Raw genomic sequence first — 16325 nt, forward strand, 5'->3', positions numbered from 1 at the left:
TTTTTTACTCCTTCTTCATTCTGTGTTACCCTCTTTCTTTCTTCTTCGTGCTGTTGTAGTGCTTGGCTGTTTTGCTAGAGTTTGCCGTTCTGCTTCGACTCGACTTCCATTGCCTTAGATCTTGATGTTTGCGACTGGTCTTTTATCGCCACGATTCTTTGTTTAATAGCTATATTGAATTTGGAAGGTATATTGTACCCCATTTTGTTGTATCAATTAGTATGTTTGGTCTGAGTATTAGTGTTGGATTTACATGTCGTGTTAATAATTTTGGATTGTGTTGTTGTTTATTTAGTTCCGCATTGTGTGTGGGGCATGATGACTGGACTTAGGTCACCTTATACTATAGTCTTAAGATGGTTGGGGCCTAATAATTGTTTGTGTTTATTTATATCTTACCACTCTTGTTGTCGTGTGTATCTGGGCCTGATGGAGCGGGAGTTGGGTTTGCCACCTTTATAATATGTATACATAGTTATGGGAATATATGTGTTGTTTTTCTCAGACTATGATGGTTAGTATTGTGTTAGCTGCATGCCTACATGCGGAAACACACACACACACACACACAACAACAACAACAACAACAACAACATTACTGCCTTAGCCCTTCTATTAATTGTGATTATAATTACTTGTGGTTGTATTTATATGTTGCCATGTTTGTTAATTTGTTTGAGGTACCCTATTATGTTCATGTATATGGTATCGATGTTTTTGTTGCGTACCTTGTCCAAAAATTCAGGGTATGTTGTAGGGGAATTAATTTTCTTTTGGTAATCTTGGAAACCGACTCGTTGATTATGGTATCTGGGACAGGTGTTGTATACGTGGTTCAGTGTTTCTGCAGCAGGGCAATGTGGACAGTTATTAGTTTGGTTCAATTCCTTCCTGAGATGTTTGCCAAAGCTGTTTAGGAGTAAAGCTTTTCCTATTTTGATCCTATTAATAATTGGGATGTCCACGATTTCCAGGATTTTAGGTGTCTTGATTACCCTTGTGGCCTCTTTTTGCAGTTGGTATAAATGTCTGCCCTTGTTGGTGTTGTCCCAGAGCTGCTCCCATTTCTTGTTCATTTTGCTTCTTATCTGGCTATATATCTCATACACACTGTAGTCACGTATTTCTGTTGCATTGTTCAGGAGATTGCATTTTGCCCTTCGTTCAGCTTTATCGTTGCCAATCAGATTGATGTGAGAAGGTACCCATAGGAATTGCGATAGTTTGTTGTTTATCTTCGATCTCCCTGATGGATAACATAGTGTCTTCTAGCATATTTGCTCTACTTTTTGACGTGCCAGTCTCTAAGGATTTGAGTACGCTTAGAGAGTCTGTTATAATGACGTACTGGCAGTGGTTTTGGGTCTTAATCCATTTGAGGGCTTCATTTATTGCCCATAATTCTGCTGTGTAGATGGAGCAACCATCCGAGAGTCTTGCACCAAATTCAACTAGGTGTTGCGGCACCACTATTGCAGCAGCAGTTTTGTTAATTAGTCGATGCCATTAGCTTCCCACTGAATACGAAGTGCTGATAATGAGTTGATGACATTAGCTTCCGCTTGAATGCATTGTGTCAATACTGAGTCGATACCATTAGCAACCGCTTGCATGCGATAAACCGACGTTGAGTCGATGTCATTATGATTAGCTTCCCCTTGAATGCGATATACTGATATTGAGTCGATGCCATACGATTTCCCTTGAATGCAATGTGTTGATATTGAGTCGATGCGATTAGCTTCCCTTTGAGAGGACAGAGCCGGAGGGGGGGGGGGGTGGAGAAGGAGTTTTTCTTTCATGGTGTCCTTACCCCTTTGGCTAAAAAAAGGTACATATCCAAACGTACAGTTACTTGGCACTTGCCATTTGACCATTGTTTTATTCTTGCGCACGTTTATTGAGTATTATGTACACTTTGGGTACATAGACACATACATTAGCTTTGGTGCCCTACCGATTAAAGTCAGGCCCCTTTTGAAATTTTAGACCCCTCACCAACACTTGATCTGATCCGGCCCTTGAATGTGATTCGCTTATATTAAATAACCCATTTTTTTGACGTTACCTGAAGAGTTTGACTTTGTCTGTTTATTTACATGCCAAATTTGAAGTAATTGTACGTCAGATTGATGACGAGTGGGAATAAGATGATGACAGTAGTAGAGTGTGTGATGGAATATGTTCTCTATGTACAAGAGGGGGCACAATTTGCGCAGTGGTGTTTAAAATGATACCAACAAAAATGATTTGGGTCTATACAATTACAAAATCAAGAGCTGACATATGAGACATTCCGTACTTTTTGACCAGAGACGTAATTGCTATTATAAATTGAATCCAGAAAAATACCTGTGTTATCAATTGTGTCTGTAGACAAGATATAAATACTCTAGCTGATAATGTAGGAATTTTATTTTATTCGATGCGGTAATTCCCCCGGACCAATTTTCTCTTCCTGTTTAGCATTGGTCATGATCCTCGGCTGGGGTTATCTCTATAGGGTTAATACGGTTTGCTTATATATATATAGACCGATAATGGAAAGCTTACGTGTATATGGAGTGTGTGTATATATATATACCCCTAGGATCTGTTTCAGAGCGTAAAGTATGCACAAACATGTTGGAGCTAGATGATGACAACAGCGTGTTTTGAGTTTTGTTTATAATTAGAAATTGAACAGAGACTAGCTTTTGCATTTGTACGGACTCACTGGTATTTCAATCTGGTCATTAGTCAAACGTTTGGAAAAGAAAAACAGGTAACAATAATACTATTAAATAGTACTATCATGAATCCTTTCTTCCTTGTTTCCTTCCTTCCTTGTTTGTTTGTTTCTTTCTTGCTTTCGCAAACACACACATACATTCTTCCATTATTTGTAATGCTTATTTGCTTCTTTTATATACATTCTTTTATACTTATCTAGCTAGCTGCCTAGCAGCATAGCTGTCTACTCTGTATATATTATATGCCCAAGAAAACTAGTAAAAGCACATGTAACAGCTGTCAAAAGTTTTTGGTGGATGTTGAATAGCATCGTTTGGTTGTACCATGCTCTGAAAGTTAGAATTAGTGACCCATAAAGGTAGAACAGATCATGACACAATATGAACAGATTCATATTTCATTTTCATATTAGAACATTGTTTTCTTTCCTATGTGTATCATATCATAGTGTACTATTGTCTTTTATAAATCGAAACAATATTATTATAAGGCAGTACAAGAAATGGTTACCGTGGTTACCTGTGCGCAGGAAATAATATAGAAAAATTTAAGAAACACAATAAAAAGAGCAAAGATATGATCTTGAATCAAAATAGAAAAATAAACAGAGAAACGCAAAGAAAGGGCGGAAAAAAAACAAAGAAAGAGAGATGGCAAAGTTCCATCATATTTTGTGACTACGAGACTGAATGTTTAGGTAAAAAGATCATTATCGGTAATTTGAATCATTTTGTTTCCACAAACTTTGCAGTTCGTGTTGTTGCTCTTGTCCTGATATATGTTTACTTTTATGAAGAGAGAGAGAGAGAGAGAGAGAGAGAGAGAGAGAGAGAGAGAGAAAATATGTCAATAACAGTTCAAAGTGATTCCACTTGCAAAACAAGTGTTACCACATGTAAATATGAGGCCGTATAACGATAATGTCACGTTAAAATCACAACTTCGTTAAATGGAAAGGAACATTTTGTACAATAATTTCTTAACCTTCCCTTAGATGCTCTTAGATGTTGCGATCGGATCACATTTACAAATTCCCCAATCACGCTCTTGAACAACTTAACCCTTTAAAGTTTGCTATAGTTATTGACTAATCAGATCCCTGCCCCTTTCAGGACCGTATCTTATGTGAACTTTCGCTACAAACGCATGTTTGGTCAAATAATATTTTGAAAATGTGACTGTGACTGTAAATTGTGTGTATTTTATATAATCAACCCAAGGGACCATCAGAGGTCCAAACTCATTCACTTATAATGTGACCTTTGAATCACTCTCACGGCTGTCAGAGTAGAGGTTCATAAATGATTCCCTTATCGCAGATTGATATTGTTTGGGTCATCTCTGTATCGAGTTTCCACGAAGGTTAACATTGTCGAACAGTAAGATATTTACAATATGGTCCGCATCCTCTAATTGGATATGTCAGATCAACGTGGTCGACAAATGAAATAAACCCTAACCCAATTCTGCAAGCAATATCGAGGTGTACAAAGAACATTATAAAGTTGCAAGGTGTGTGTGTGTGCGTGTGTGTGTGTGTGTGTGTGTGTTTGTGTGTGCGTGCGTGCGTGCGTGCGTGTGTGTATGTGTTGTATGATGTTCTACTGGTTGATATAATAATTAAAGAAGTATTTAGGTTTACAAAGAATATTGTTGTAACTATTTTCATGCAAATCCTCCATTTCATAGAAAGTCTAAAACTTATTTGACATTTTTGCTCTGCAAAAGTTTGATAATGTCTCGACATTTTGAAAGAATTTTCAGACGTATCATGATAAACATTTCATTATTCATCCATAAACAATGTAATTTAGGTCAGTACTTCATACAATAGTCATATTACACCTATTGCATAAGATTCTTTTTCCACCAGTATGATGGAATTCTACTTGTCATCTAAATATACATTTTAAAAAAAACTTGGAAAATACCAATATTTTTACGTTCGTAAATTATATTTAAAAGAAAGATAACGTTATTTTTATTGTTTTATTTATAACTGTGATGACAGACTCATCTATGATAATATGGTCAGTATAGTGTCTCTGTAAATAAAGTTAACAGTGTCCGACGATGTGAATAGAGTGAGGTGTTGGTTCAATAGAATCTCACTCCGTCAGTCCCGCGAAGCCAACAGTGCAAATCTCTCTCTCTCTCTCTCTCTCTCTCTCTCTCTCTCCTGTTTCCGATGAATTGCCAGTTAAAAATCTCTCGGTGAATAAAGTGAACAGAGTTCGAGTTATCACTGGTAGAATCTTCTATAAATGATGTTAACGGTGTTTCAGTGAAAGATATTACTCGGAAAGAACTTACGTTGTAAAACTCACATTATAATTTTCTCAATATTGTTTAAAGCGATTCAAGTACACGATTATCCTTAAATTTCGATGTTGGGTAATTAGTGACGCTCATGGCAGCTTATGTTTTTGGGTGGATTGGTCTTTGGACCTCTTTTTACCTCGGTAGAAGGACTTTATATCATGCACTAATCCGAACCCATAAAATTCGCTCTCTCTAACGTGAGAAGTGTCGAGATTCTTGAATTATTTTCATGAAATTATGAGCACTTGTAATGAATAAAAACAATAATTCGTGTATGTGACAAAGTTGATCATTTTCAACGTCTATAAACAACATGACATGAAAGCCATTTCTTTCAGCGCATTCATCACATACCATATAGACCGTGACCGGTCTAAAATGTCATCGAACTACCTCTAGAATGAACAGAATAAAGTCATTAAGAAACTGGTCTCATCACAGAGTTCCTGTGGTTCCCAATATGGCAGATATAGAGAGAAATTTATGAATACTAAAGTTAAACCAGATATTATAAAACAGAAAATTTAGAAGTGGAAGTAAAATATTGTATATCTGGTCTGATCTTTATTGAAGGGTAAGAAAATATTTTTAATTTGAAATAAATTCCAATTGTCCTGCTATATTTTAGGAAATTTATTCATTAATATGTTTTAAAGGATCACATATTTCCGATTATGTAAAGCCTAAACGACAAGGCGAAACATATCCATTATAAACTCAGATTTATTTAAAAATATTTTTTTTCTCTTTTATTTCTTTTTAAAAGGAACAAAAGTTAAAATGAATATACTTGACTCTATCTTGAAGCAATAAAATACAACGACAAACCTTTTCTAGCACATATATCATCTATCTCACATTAAATCCATTTCAAAATATCTTTTAAAATTAATGATCGTTCAATTTATCCCAATTTACTTAATTGCAGGGAAATGACCTACGTGGAAAAAATGCATCGGATTTTCTTTAGCAAGGAAGGCACAGATTTCGCATGGGAAATTAAGAATAAATTTGAGAGTCGCAGTTATCATGTGCAGTTTCAGTTGCATGAAGTGGACTCTGCAAATGTGACGGACATTTACGAGAGTGGTGTGTCCATCTTGCTGCTTACGCCACAATTGTTAGACGCTATTAAATCAGGAAATCACCCTAAATTGGACACATTATTTCCAAATCCTAAATTTTCCATAGTTATTTGCCATTGTATGGACAAGAATAAATCACAAGTTTCAAAGATCTTATCAGACAAACTCAAAGGATTTTTGCATTGGACATATATTAACTTTGGTTCCCATGATGACTTTACGGATCTAAAACTGAACATCCTGTCACTTGTGGAGAAGTCTGAGGGAGCAGAAGATGTTCCAATGACCCCCAGACTTCAGAATTTTGAACTGTGGCCTGGAGAAGACTGTAAGGTACTAAAATTCTTCGTGAAATTTTTCCATACTGTGATTATAGAGTTTTAAAAGCATGTAATTAGCCATTCACTTATAAGGAGCCTTTCATATAACACATTCTCCCCTTACTTTCCCAGCCACATAATTGTTTGTGTTTTAATACATATAGAACAGCCAGACAATGTCCTCTTTTTAAGTCAGAATTTTACAATACATGGAAAACGTTCAGCTGAAAAGTTTTATATGTTTACTTTTAAAGCCCAAACAATCGATCTCCTTGCTGTTCACCAGGCCGGTTGACGATGATGATGAGGTGAAGGTCCGAGTCATTCAGAAAGGATGCAGTGTGACACTGGATACATTAAGACTGAATTCGATGACCTATGGCTTTAATGTCGGAGGTAAAAATCTTAATCAGCACTATAAGAAACAGTGAAAATCTTATTCAAGATAGTAATTTGATCTGAAAAATGAATTTGAAGCGAGAAACACACAGAGAGATATCTATCTACCTATCTATCTATCTTACTATGTCTCTCTCTCTCTCTCTTTATATAATTCAGATATGGTGAGTGCTTCCCGCAGTAAATGCCAGACTTCCCCTCAGATACGATTGTGGAATTCATTCTTTTAAAAATTAGTTCCGTTATTTTTCTGTGCGTAAACTTGTTTCATAAGGGGATATTTCTTAATTTCTTTCCGTTTTACGAGAAAAGATGGCTTCATGTCATCTCACTTTTGTTTCACCGTAGACATGGTCGATGGAATGAAGACAATTGAGGTTTTTGTGAATAAGTCAAGTTATGGGAGAGCACAGTTGTACGTAGTGTCCAAAATGGAGGAAATAGAGCACCTTCTTCATGACGTCACCAATGCAATCGAGCTTCTTTGTCAGTCAATGCACTGTGAGAACACGGAAGATCTCGACCGAGAGTTACTGGTCTTGCTCTCCAACTACTCCAGTGCAGATCTGAACAGTCTATTCTCCACATTTGACTGGAACAAGTTTGGAGGTTACACTCTTTATTTCTATTTTCTCCAAATAAATATAACAATAAAATACAAAACTTAAAAAAAAAGTAACACCAAAGAAAACGTGAAATTCATCAATTTATCAATTCTAACACCGTACTAAGTTTAGCAGTGGCACTTGTCAGTTGTGAAATGCGCATCCATTAACTTATATTGTTAAATTTTATTTCATGTTTCTATGTTTTACATTCCTTTTATATCAAACAGATCTTAACTACGTTTTATAAGAAGTTTGTTTTAACTAAAAATTAATGAAATTTTAGATACAACTAGATAACCTTTAGTAAGAAATATAGGATACTCTGGTAATTAATTTTTGATCTTTGTTTATGACAGAAACTGTGTCGAAGAACGAACTACCAACGTTACTCCATTTTGGCGCCAAATATGGCCTGCTTCACTTCTGCCGTCAGTTGCTCGCTCTCCCCGGTGGTCGGCAAGCAATGAAAATGAAAAATAAGAACAATCTTCTTCCGCATGAAATCGCCAAACTAAATGAATTTGATTCTCTGGCCTCGGTAATATATTATATTATTAGCAATATTATTAGTTTCGTAATTGATAGAGGATCTCAAAAACCTTTTTACTTGGCAACTATTATTTAGTCATAACTTCTATCCATAGAAGCCAAGGGTACCCACAGCGAAGCAGATACCATATTAAAGATTTACAAATATATTCACTTTTAAAATGGCATTATTCTAAAGGAACAAACACATCTCATTCATCGAATAGTTTGTTTTAACCTATTAAAACAAAACTTGTAATTGTTTGTCCCACTGAGTTCATTTCTTATTTTCATCATTTTCGTAATAAGATTAAAACTCCGTTACAATGAGAAGTTGTAATAATAGATGCAATGATTAACCGTCTTTTCATTTGTTTCAGGAGCTACGGAAACATGGTAAGAATTTGGCACTCTGTGTTCTCTTAACTTCATAGATTCTTTTATATATACAAACATACGGACAGTCTAAACACGGTAAATGGTAGAAAATTAAATGTGAACGTTGAGTGTATATAATTGGACTAGGGGATGGACCGAAAAAGATTATTATACAGGCCTACTGACAAAGTTTAAAATGCAACAAATAAACGCCTATAATTGTTCAACAAACATCAAATACATTTTTCTTAAATAAACTCGGCATTAATAAAAACATTAGTTACTTAATTTTCCTACATAAAGTCTTTATCAATTAAAATTTTGTTTGAACCAGTAGAGAGTCTGAGTCGAGTCAATCTACTATACTAGGTCATTTTTAAACGTATTCATTATGACACAGGGTAATTGTTTCCTTCGAATGCACTCATTAAGTCACAGGGCAATTCCCATTTGGTTTCCTTCAAATGCACTCATTAAGTCACAGGGCAATTCCCATTTGGTTTCCTTCAAATGCACTCATTATGGCACGGGACAATTCCCATTTGGTTTCCTTCAAATGCACTCATTAAAGCACAGTGCAATTCCCATTTGGTTTCCTTCAAATGCACTCACTAAAGCACAGTGCAATTCCCATTTGGTTTCCTTCAAATGCACTCATTAAAGCACAGTGCAATTCCCATTGGTTTCAATGATTAGTGTGTACGCGTCTTGTAACTGGAAGTACTTATGCCTCTCAGTATGTATGCAGCTGAGCTAAATGTATTTTTGCTCAAGAAGAGACATATTTTATGACTTTCAACGTGTAACCGCTCTCTCTCTCTCTCTCTCTCTCTATATATATATATATGCAACATTCAACAGTAAATTATCAATATATTCATTCTTAAATAATCAAGTGCATATTATGTACGTTCTTTTGACTGAATCGAATATATGAACCTGCACACACACACACACACACACACACACACACACACATATCAATTAATCTGCTATCATTATGCGATACATCAAAGCAATTGCGGCAATTGGAACCCAGAGGAAAAAAACATTGTATAGTTTTAATTCTCGAAAAAGTTGAAAAAGATGGCAAAAATTATCCTTAAACTTCGTTCGGCCATGTTTCTATTTCCCAGAACAGTGGTAGCAACATGAAAAATACATGGCATGATATTGCAGACTTTTAAATTTTGTTTTCAGTAGCTGGCTGTGAAGAGGAGGTGGAATATCGGTCGGTTGCTTCACCAATCAATCAATCTGCAAAAAGTACAAGTACTTTCTTTCTTTCTTTCTTTCTTTCTTTCTTTCTTTCTTTCTTTCTTTCTTTCTTTCCTTCGTTGTTAAGTTATTTATTATGACATGTAGTAGTCTCTGATGACTTTTGATTTGTGTAAGAACAAATTATAATTACAAATAGCTTATTAATGTCTATAGCAACATGTGTGTTATATCATGATGCTCTAACGAGTTTCAAATGCTAACAGCGATAAAAATAATTTATCGATTTTTATCCATTGTTTCGTTTTAGACTCTTTATAACTGTAACAAGAAAAGGGTAAAGACAACAAGCTTTGTAAAATTTAACAAATAATTTATTTCCCTACAAAACAAGGTAAAAATGAGAAAACGAACATACGGTTCTACGAATTAAATCCAAAAACAATCCACGAATAATCAAAGAATTAAAATCTATAAGCCCTAGTAATAAAAAGACCTAATGAAACTGAGTTTGAATCCCGTTGAAATACAAAACGGAAGGCGATGACGTATGCTGTGGTCAGGGTCGTCCCGATGTGCCAACGGTTCTCTGTTGAATCACATAAAATAATATTCCAATGTTTTAATTCTTTGTAAATTTATATAACTGTCCTTGTCGAAGAATTAATTTAGAGCACAAGTATTTCCAGGGAAACATAATCTCTTGGAATCCATATAATTTGAAGAAAAATTACAAATTCAACTCAAACAAAACACCTTTAAGTGTTTATGTTTAAAGCCCGACTGACTAAATTTTATGTAGAAAATAGTTATACACTAATTTAAAACGCAAAACAGATTCCCGTATGAGGGTTACATGGCCATATTTCTAGAACAACATATAAGCTTTTTATATGCCTAACATCACGTGGCTTCGACTAAAACCAATGATTTTTACTCTGGGAAAGAATAAAAAATCAATAAAAAAGTTGTTTACTTTAACTTACTTATTCATGAGTCAAGGCCAGGAACTAGGTCAGCACTAGATACAAAGTTTATATTATTAGTGTTTACGAAAAAAGTCAGGTTAAATTGTACTGAATTTCCGGAAAATGTCAATCCAGTAAATAAAGTTACATGACAATAGCATGTGATGGCATCAAATGTTTTAAAATTTAAAACTGACAAACAAATATTTGAATGAAATCAAATATAAATTAAATCAAATATACATAACACCATATCAATTAGCAACTTAAATTCTTAACACATTATTTTACGATGCATCTGCAATTATATTCTCTACTTTATAAAATGAAATTACTTAATGAACTTTTTAGGAAAGGAATCACAAATTTATTATATTACTTTTCCATAACAGGAAATGTGTTGAACGTTGCTTCAAGTCCTTCCAAAGAACGAGAGGTAAGGCAAATATTCATACAGTAAATTTTTCAAACGCGTATGAAAAACAACAAAGCAAGCAATTATAATAAGTCTTTTTGATCACTTTAGACAATTTGTGGATTTTACTTACATACGAAAATGCTTATGCGATCCAATTTAAAATCACAGGTGGTAATTGTAGGTCAGTGCCTAACTAGCAGAACAGTATTACATAAACTAGGAAGCGAAACCCATTATGTCATACTCTTAGCGAAACCCATTATGTCATACTCTTAGCGAAACCTAATTTAAAAAAATGTATTTGCTTCTGTTTACAGTACAATGTATATGAATCCGAAATGGAAAGTAAAAAAGTATTTACATGCATGCGAAAAGTTATAGATTGACATTCGATTAGTAGGTAATACAGACAAGTAGATTTTGCACAAATGGAAATTTGCTAGTATAATAAAGCTATAAGCCTTCATTTAAAACAGAACGACCTTGATTGAAATTTTCATTCATTTAAAAGCAGGAACTGAGTACAAGGGAATCAGGTGATAGTGGAGTCCAAATAGGGCCTACACGTTCAGGTATGATATTTTTTAATATTTCATTTGACTTTCAAAGTTATTTCTGATTGTAGACACATTGTGAAAAATTAATTGTTTATAAATGTTATTCTAAACAAATATGTATTACTAGAATTAATATGATGCTGTCATTGAATGTCACAGTTGATCATTCTTGATATCGCTTTCCTTTAACGATAACTATGAGATGGGCAAATTAGGTGTTAATTTTCAAACTGAATTAAAATGACTCGCACTTACGTTGTATTTTGGTACATTATTTCTTTTGGCTATTTTAAACAGAATAGTTTATTAGAAGTATTATCAAGACGATTTTAACCTCGCAGTTTTGAAAGTTTTGCTGATATTTTTGGGTTCTATATGTGCCAAAAATCTGCTTCTTCTTTTAAACATGGCCACATTAGCCTATGTTTAAGATACGCAGACAAAATCATATCACATAATTGATAGTACAGATATTGTTTGCCTATAGGACGCAGCAGTGCATCCTCCAGTCCCAGAGAAAATTCCCATAGCAGCTTACAGAGTAGTAGTAGTAGTAGCGAGAGCGATATAGTAAGTATTTTGCTATCATCCCATAATCTTATGAGACATGGTCGTCTGAGAGTGGACAGTAGACTGAAATCCTCTTGATAAATCTGCCATTGATTCGGTGTTTGTACTTTTGCTTGAATTCAGTGTAAAAAAAGAGCTATATTGTATGGAAAGCAGATTGTACTTCAGGATTTCCCCAGATATAAAATGTTTTCACTTTAGCTGAAGGCACTAATTAAACGACCCCCCCCCAAAAAAAAACATCCAAATTTAAATTTTTGTTTTTATTTAATGTATTTTTTAAGGTAATTTTAAAACTCTTGTCGGTGTAATAGAGATGATACAGTCTTTAGTACAATGAATAATTTGAAAAAATAATAACTTCAAACTGAAAAAGATGATTCAAATCATGATGTCTAAATAGCTTTCTTAACTTAGTTTTTGTTGACAAAATATCTCTGACGCTTTCTACAGGTCAACCGTGAGAAGAATCTCAAAGACGGGCGCGTCAGAAGCACAGAGTCTGGTAATTTTCTTTGTTTAACTATACATCATTTAGCAATAACATTTAACAAAAAATAACATAAATAAAAACGAAAATATAAATTCTTTTAGCAAAGGTTCTAAGAAGTAAACTCGATGTAGGCCATCAATGAATAATCTTAGCTTCCCAGTTAAGATATGATTATACAATAGATGTAAATAGAAGATAAATGGATGCAAGTAACATATTGTATCTGTGTATACAAATAAGTTTATATATATATATATATATATATATATATATATATATATATATATATATATATATATATATATATATATATATATATATATATTAAAAACTATCTTCGTATTTGCGGTTTCTCAGGTCCAAAACTATTGTATTGCATTTCGTTTACTTCATCACAGCAGACATAGCTGGGCTTCTGATCTCTTGTAGATAATGTATTTGTTTCACTTTAAAAAAAAGAAATATAATAAAGGCCAGAGTGAATGGATATTACCAATAAAGAACTTGTCATTGACAATATGAATGATTTCATTTTCTTTCGTATGTAGGAAAAAGCAGTGGATCAACATCCAGTCCAAGGTCGACGGTGAGTCACATTGTTTCTTTAAGCACTGACCGTTTTATGTTAGCGTTGGCCTGGTGGGTGGGATTTTTTAAAATTTGTTCGATCTCAGCACACTTTAGCAACACTTGTCTGCCTTCATGATCACACAGCTTACATACAAGCAAAGCTATTTCAGATCGAATTAAAATAACAGCCCCATCCAAATAATTGAATGGAAATGCCCGCCTTTGGCATTAGATATCACAAAATGTATCAGTGTCAAATTGGTATCAACGAAGGTCATGTAAAGTACAAAGACCTCAAACGAGCTTCTGTAGAATGGCGAAAAAAAATCAGCAAAACACTGTCCAACTTGCTACTTAAATGAGACAGTCCTTCCTACAACAAAATCTAGCATACTCGTAGGTCACAATTGATAAAGAAAAATAAAATCAATATGTATTTGAATCTTGCGTTTTGCACTAGCAGATGAAGATGAGTTGGGGAGAGATTCACGAAGTTGCATTTGTATTTTGTTCGCAATAAAGTTCATGGAATATATTTGTAGAAAACGACGATTGAACTCGAACTGCGTTGTCTCATGGCCACTATAATGTGATAAACGATAAATTTCTGCACAGCCACAAACCAAACTACCTAAAAATGGACATTTTTTAAAATGCGTTCTGCATGCAAGGCTATTGCGGCATAAAATGAAGATCTAGTAAATTAGCTTTTCACCTTTGCTTTGGAAAAATTATACTTTAAAAATTTATTTTTCAAGCTGAAGTTTTAGAACTGATAAGGTCATTTTGAGTAAAACATACATGGAGCCCTGGACAAATTAGTGATTTGAGTAGTCACCGATAGATTTATGGTGGAAATTTGTATGATAGTCTGTTGCAATTAGAGTAATCCGATTACCCTCATTTGGTTTCTTTAACTGCCTTCGGTTGGTTTCATGAATATTTAAATGTAGCAGTCTTCATTATGTACAAGCGCTATCTATTATCTCAGAGTTGTGTGTTTTACTACCAGGTGTCACTTAACATCATACTGTATATTTTTATAATATCTTTGCTCCTCAACAGTCCATTTGTTTGTTTTTGGAACAGGGTTACTCTAAGAGGATGACAATGATGTTGGATGAAGATGATGTAGTTTTTCCTGTCAACGAATCGTGTCAATCATCTCAGCACTATAGAAAATGCGATGAAACAGAAATAACAAAATTTTAGAGAAAGCTGTCACGAAGATTTCTGCGATAAAAAATGGAGGGGCGTTTGTTCCTTAATAAAAAAGCAAACAATCAAAAAGTTCACATCTAGAGGTTATTTTATCCTTTTATTTTTTGTACACAGTGATATGATAAGAACAATCGAATTCAAATAAAATCTGTGACAACATCCCTGAGATATTAAACAAACAATGGATATTTGTCTTGGTGAAAGATACCTTGGGTGAACTTGAAACTTTTAAATGTTACAAATATATTTGTATGCATTCACTTACAGATCTTTTCATTTCATTCAATAAGCAAGAAAAAAAAAAACGGGTTCTGAGTATTTAATATTTAAAACAATTGATAATCAATCTTGTAGTCACCACCCAATCTTCGAAAAAGCCTAATTTTTTTGACAAAGCTTTCCAGTTTAAAATCACGAACCATCAGAGGAAGTCCAATTTCAATATCCCTGGCTAAAGACTATAACATAGTCTGTACGAAAATGATATTTTCTATAAAGGAATCAGCTCCCAAGTACATCTGTGGTGCAGGCTTTCGACTAAATAGCTGTCATGTACCAATTTTATGTATCACATGTGAGAAAATATTGGTCATACAAATTAAACGGACACCTGTCTTGGAATTTGCTTTATTTTGAACATCTTCATTTGATTATTTAATTTAGCTAGATATACCAAAGCAGAACACAGCAACACGCGAATCAGTGCTCTCTGTTTTATGTGTTATTTATTTTATAATATTTCGTTCGTTTCATCCTTTCATTTCAAAGAGAGAACAGCAATATCAATTGTTTTAAGTATTTTTACATTTACTTTTTACTTTTTTATTATGAACATAACTGTGACAATATTGATGTATCTTTGACTATTCGATTCTCTTAAATTAGTACATTAGTCACTCTTTATTTCAATGTTTTTTTAAACAATCTATTTTCAGTTCTAAATTATGTGATGTGGTCTTAAAATGTGTCACTATTTAAAGAAATGTTTTAAGCTACAAGCTGCTATTTTCTCTGCATTTTATTTCATAAGACCTAAAGAACTGACGAAGGGTTATTGAGCATCTAGTGGACAATGGTTGCTGTGAAAGGGAAGCCATGTTTACATTATGATTATTTTTGTACTGACACTAAACTTGACACCAATTATAATTTTGTCCAATCAATAAGTAAGGTACAAGATGCAAATGTATCCATACTAGTCTTTAGTGTTTTGTTGTATGTACAATATATTGTAGACATTCATTTATCATACATTGTGTAAATTCGTACTTAAAGCTGCGTTGAACAAATCTTAATATTAAAGTGCAATATATTAACTGTATTATAATTTTCAGATTTACGTTTTTCTTGTTTGGGTTCCTTTCCTTGAGATATTATGAATAATAGAGATTGTACATGTAAGATCTATTAGTGTGAGTAAGTAATATTTAAACGTGATGAGAAATGATGTGTATGGATGCTACATGTATTCTATGTACAGGATATGAAAGAAAACTTGTTGATTATATGTTTGTTATTTAATTTTACATTGCAGCATACGAGTCAACTAAAATAAAAATTGGCAATCCAAAAATTAACGTTTGACTTTCCTATTTTATATTTCGATATTACTTCCCAAATTGCTTACAAAAACATATTTTGCTCATTGGAAGAGACATGAATTCATTAAAAAGAGGGGGGTTTAATGTTAAAAAGGGGTATATCGAGAATTACGAACGCTCGACGTTATATTGTCAAACACGGAAGTCAACAAAATATTTCTTAAACTAACTTCACATCTACTATCCACACAGAAGAATTTTTTAAATATAATATCCACTAAACATTATATAATATCCATTAACCCCAAGTATACTATCCACACAAGGGAAGAGTAGGAAAAAATAACAAACCCAAATCAACTATCATCACAGGGGAAGGAGAAAAAAGCAAACCCC

General features: G+C 33.7%; 1 protein-coding gene across 4 annotated transcripts; it reads left to right on the plus strand.

Annotated features, from left to right (window-relative positions):
• The first annotated feature begins 2580 nt into the window (after positions 1-2580).
• LOC149805997 (uncharacterized) lies at positions 2581-15965 on the plus strand. Of its 4 annotated transcripts, none has more exons than XM_089950818.1 (13): positions 2581-2764; positions 5984-6473; positions 6715-6856; positions 7208-7468; positions 7824-8005; positions 8376-8391; positions 9577-9639; positions 10952-10995; positions 11492-11549; positions 12022-12104; positions 12558-12609; positions 13146-13183; positions 14257-15965. In XM_089950818.1, exons 2-13 carry the CDS (start codon positions 5988-5990, stop codon positions 14377-14379), a joined length of 1548 nt encoding a protein of 515 aa, XP_089806944.1. In that variant the 5' UTR covers positions 2581-2764; positions 5984-5987; the 3' UTR covers positions 14380-15965. The 4 variants fall into 4 exon arrangements, with proteins under 4 accessions (XP_089806944.1, XP_089806942.1, XP_089806943.1 ...); XM_089950816.1 differs by having other exon boundaries at positions 2582-2764; positions 9574-9639; XM_089950817.1 differs by having other exon boundaries at positions 2582-2764; positions 11489-11549.
• Positions 15966-16325: the final 360 nt, after the last annotated feature.

This window comes from Sinohyriopsis cumingii, chromosome 2 (assembly GCF_028554795.1).
Source record: "Sinohyriopsis cumingii isolate HCF-2022 chromosome 2, ASM2855479v2, whole genome shotgun sequence".
Taxonomy (NCBI): domain Eukaryota; kingdom Metazoa; phylum Mollusca; class Bivalvia; order Unionida; family Unionidae; genus Sinohyriopsis; species Sinohyriopsis cumingii.

Coding starts and splice junctions, on each gene's coding strand:
- LOC149805997 (XM_089950815.1), top strand. CDS start 5,988: ATGACCTACGTGGAAAAAATGCATCGGATTTTCTTTAGCAAGGAAGGC. Junction 11,550..12,021: donor AATAGGGCCTACACGTTCAG/GTATGATATTTT, acceptor GTTTGCCTATAG/GACGCAGCAGTGCATCCTCC. Junction 13,184..14,256: donor CATCCAGTCCAAGGTCGACG/GTGAGTCACATT, acceptor TTTTTGGAACAG/GGTTACTCTAAGAGGATGAC.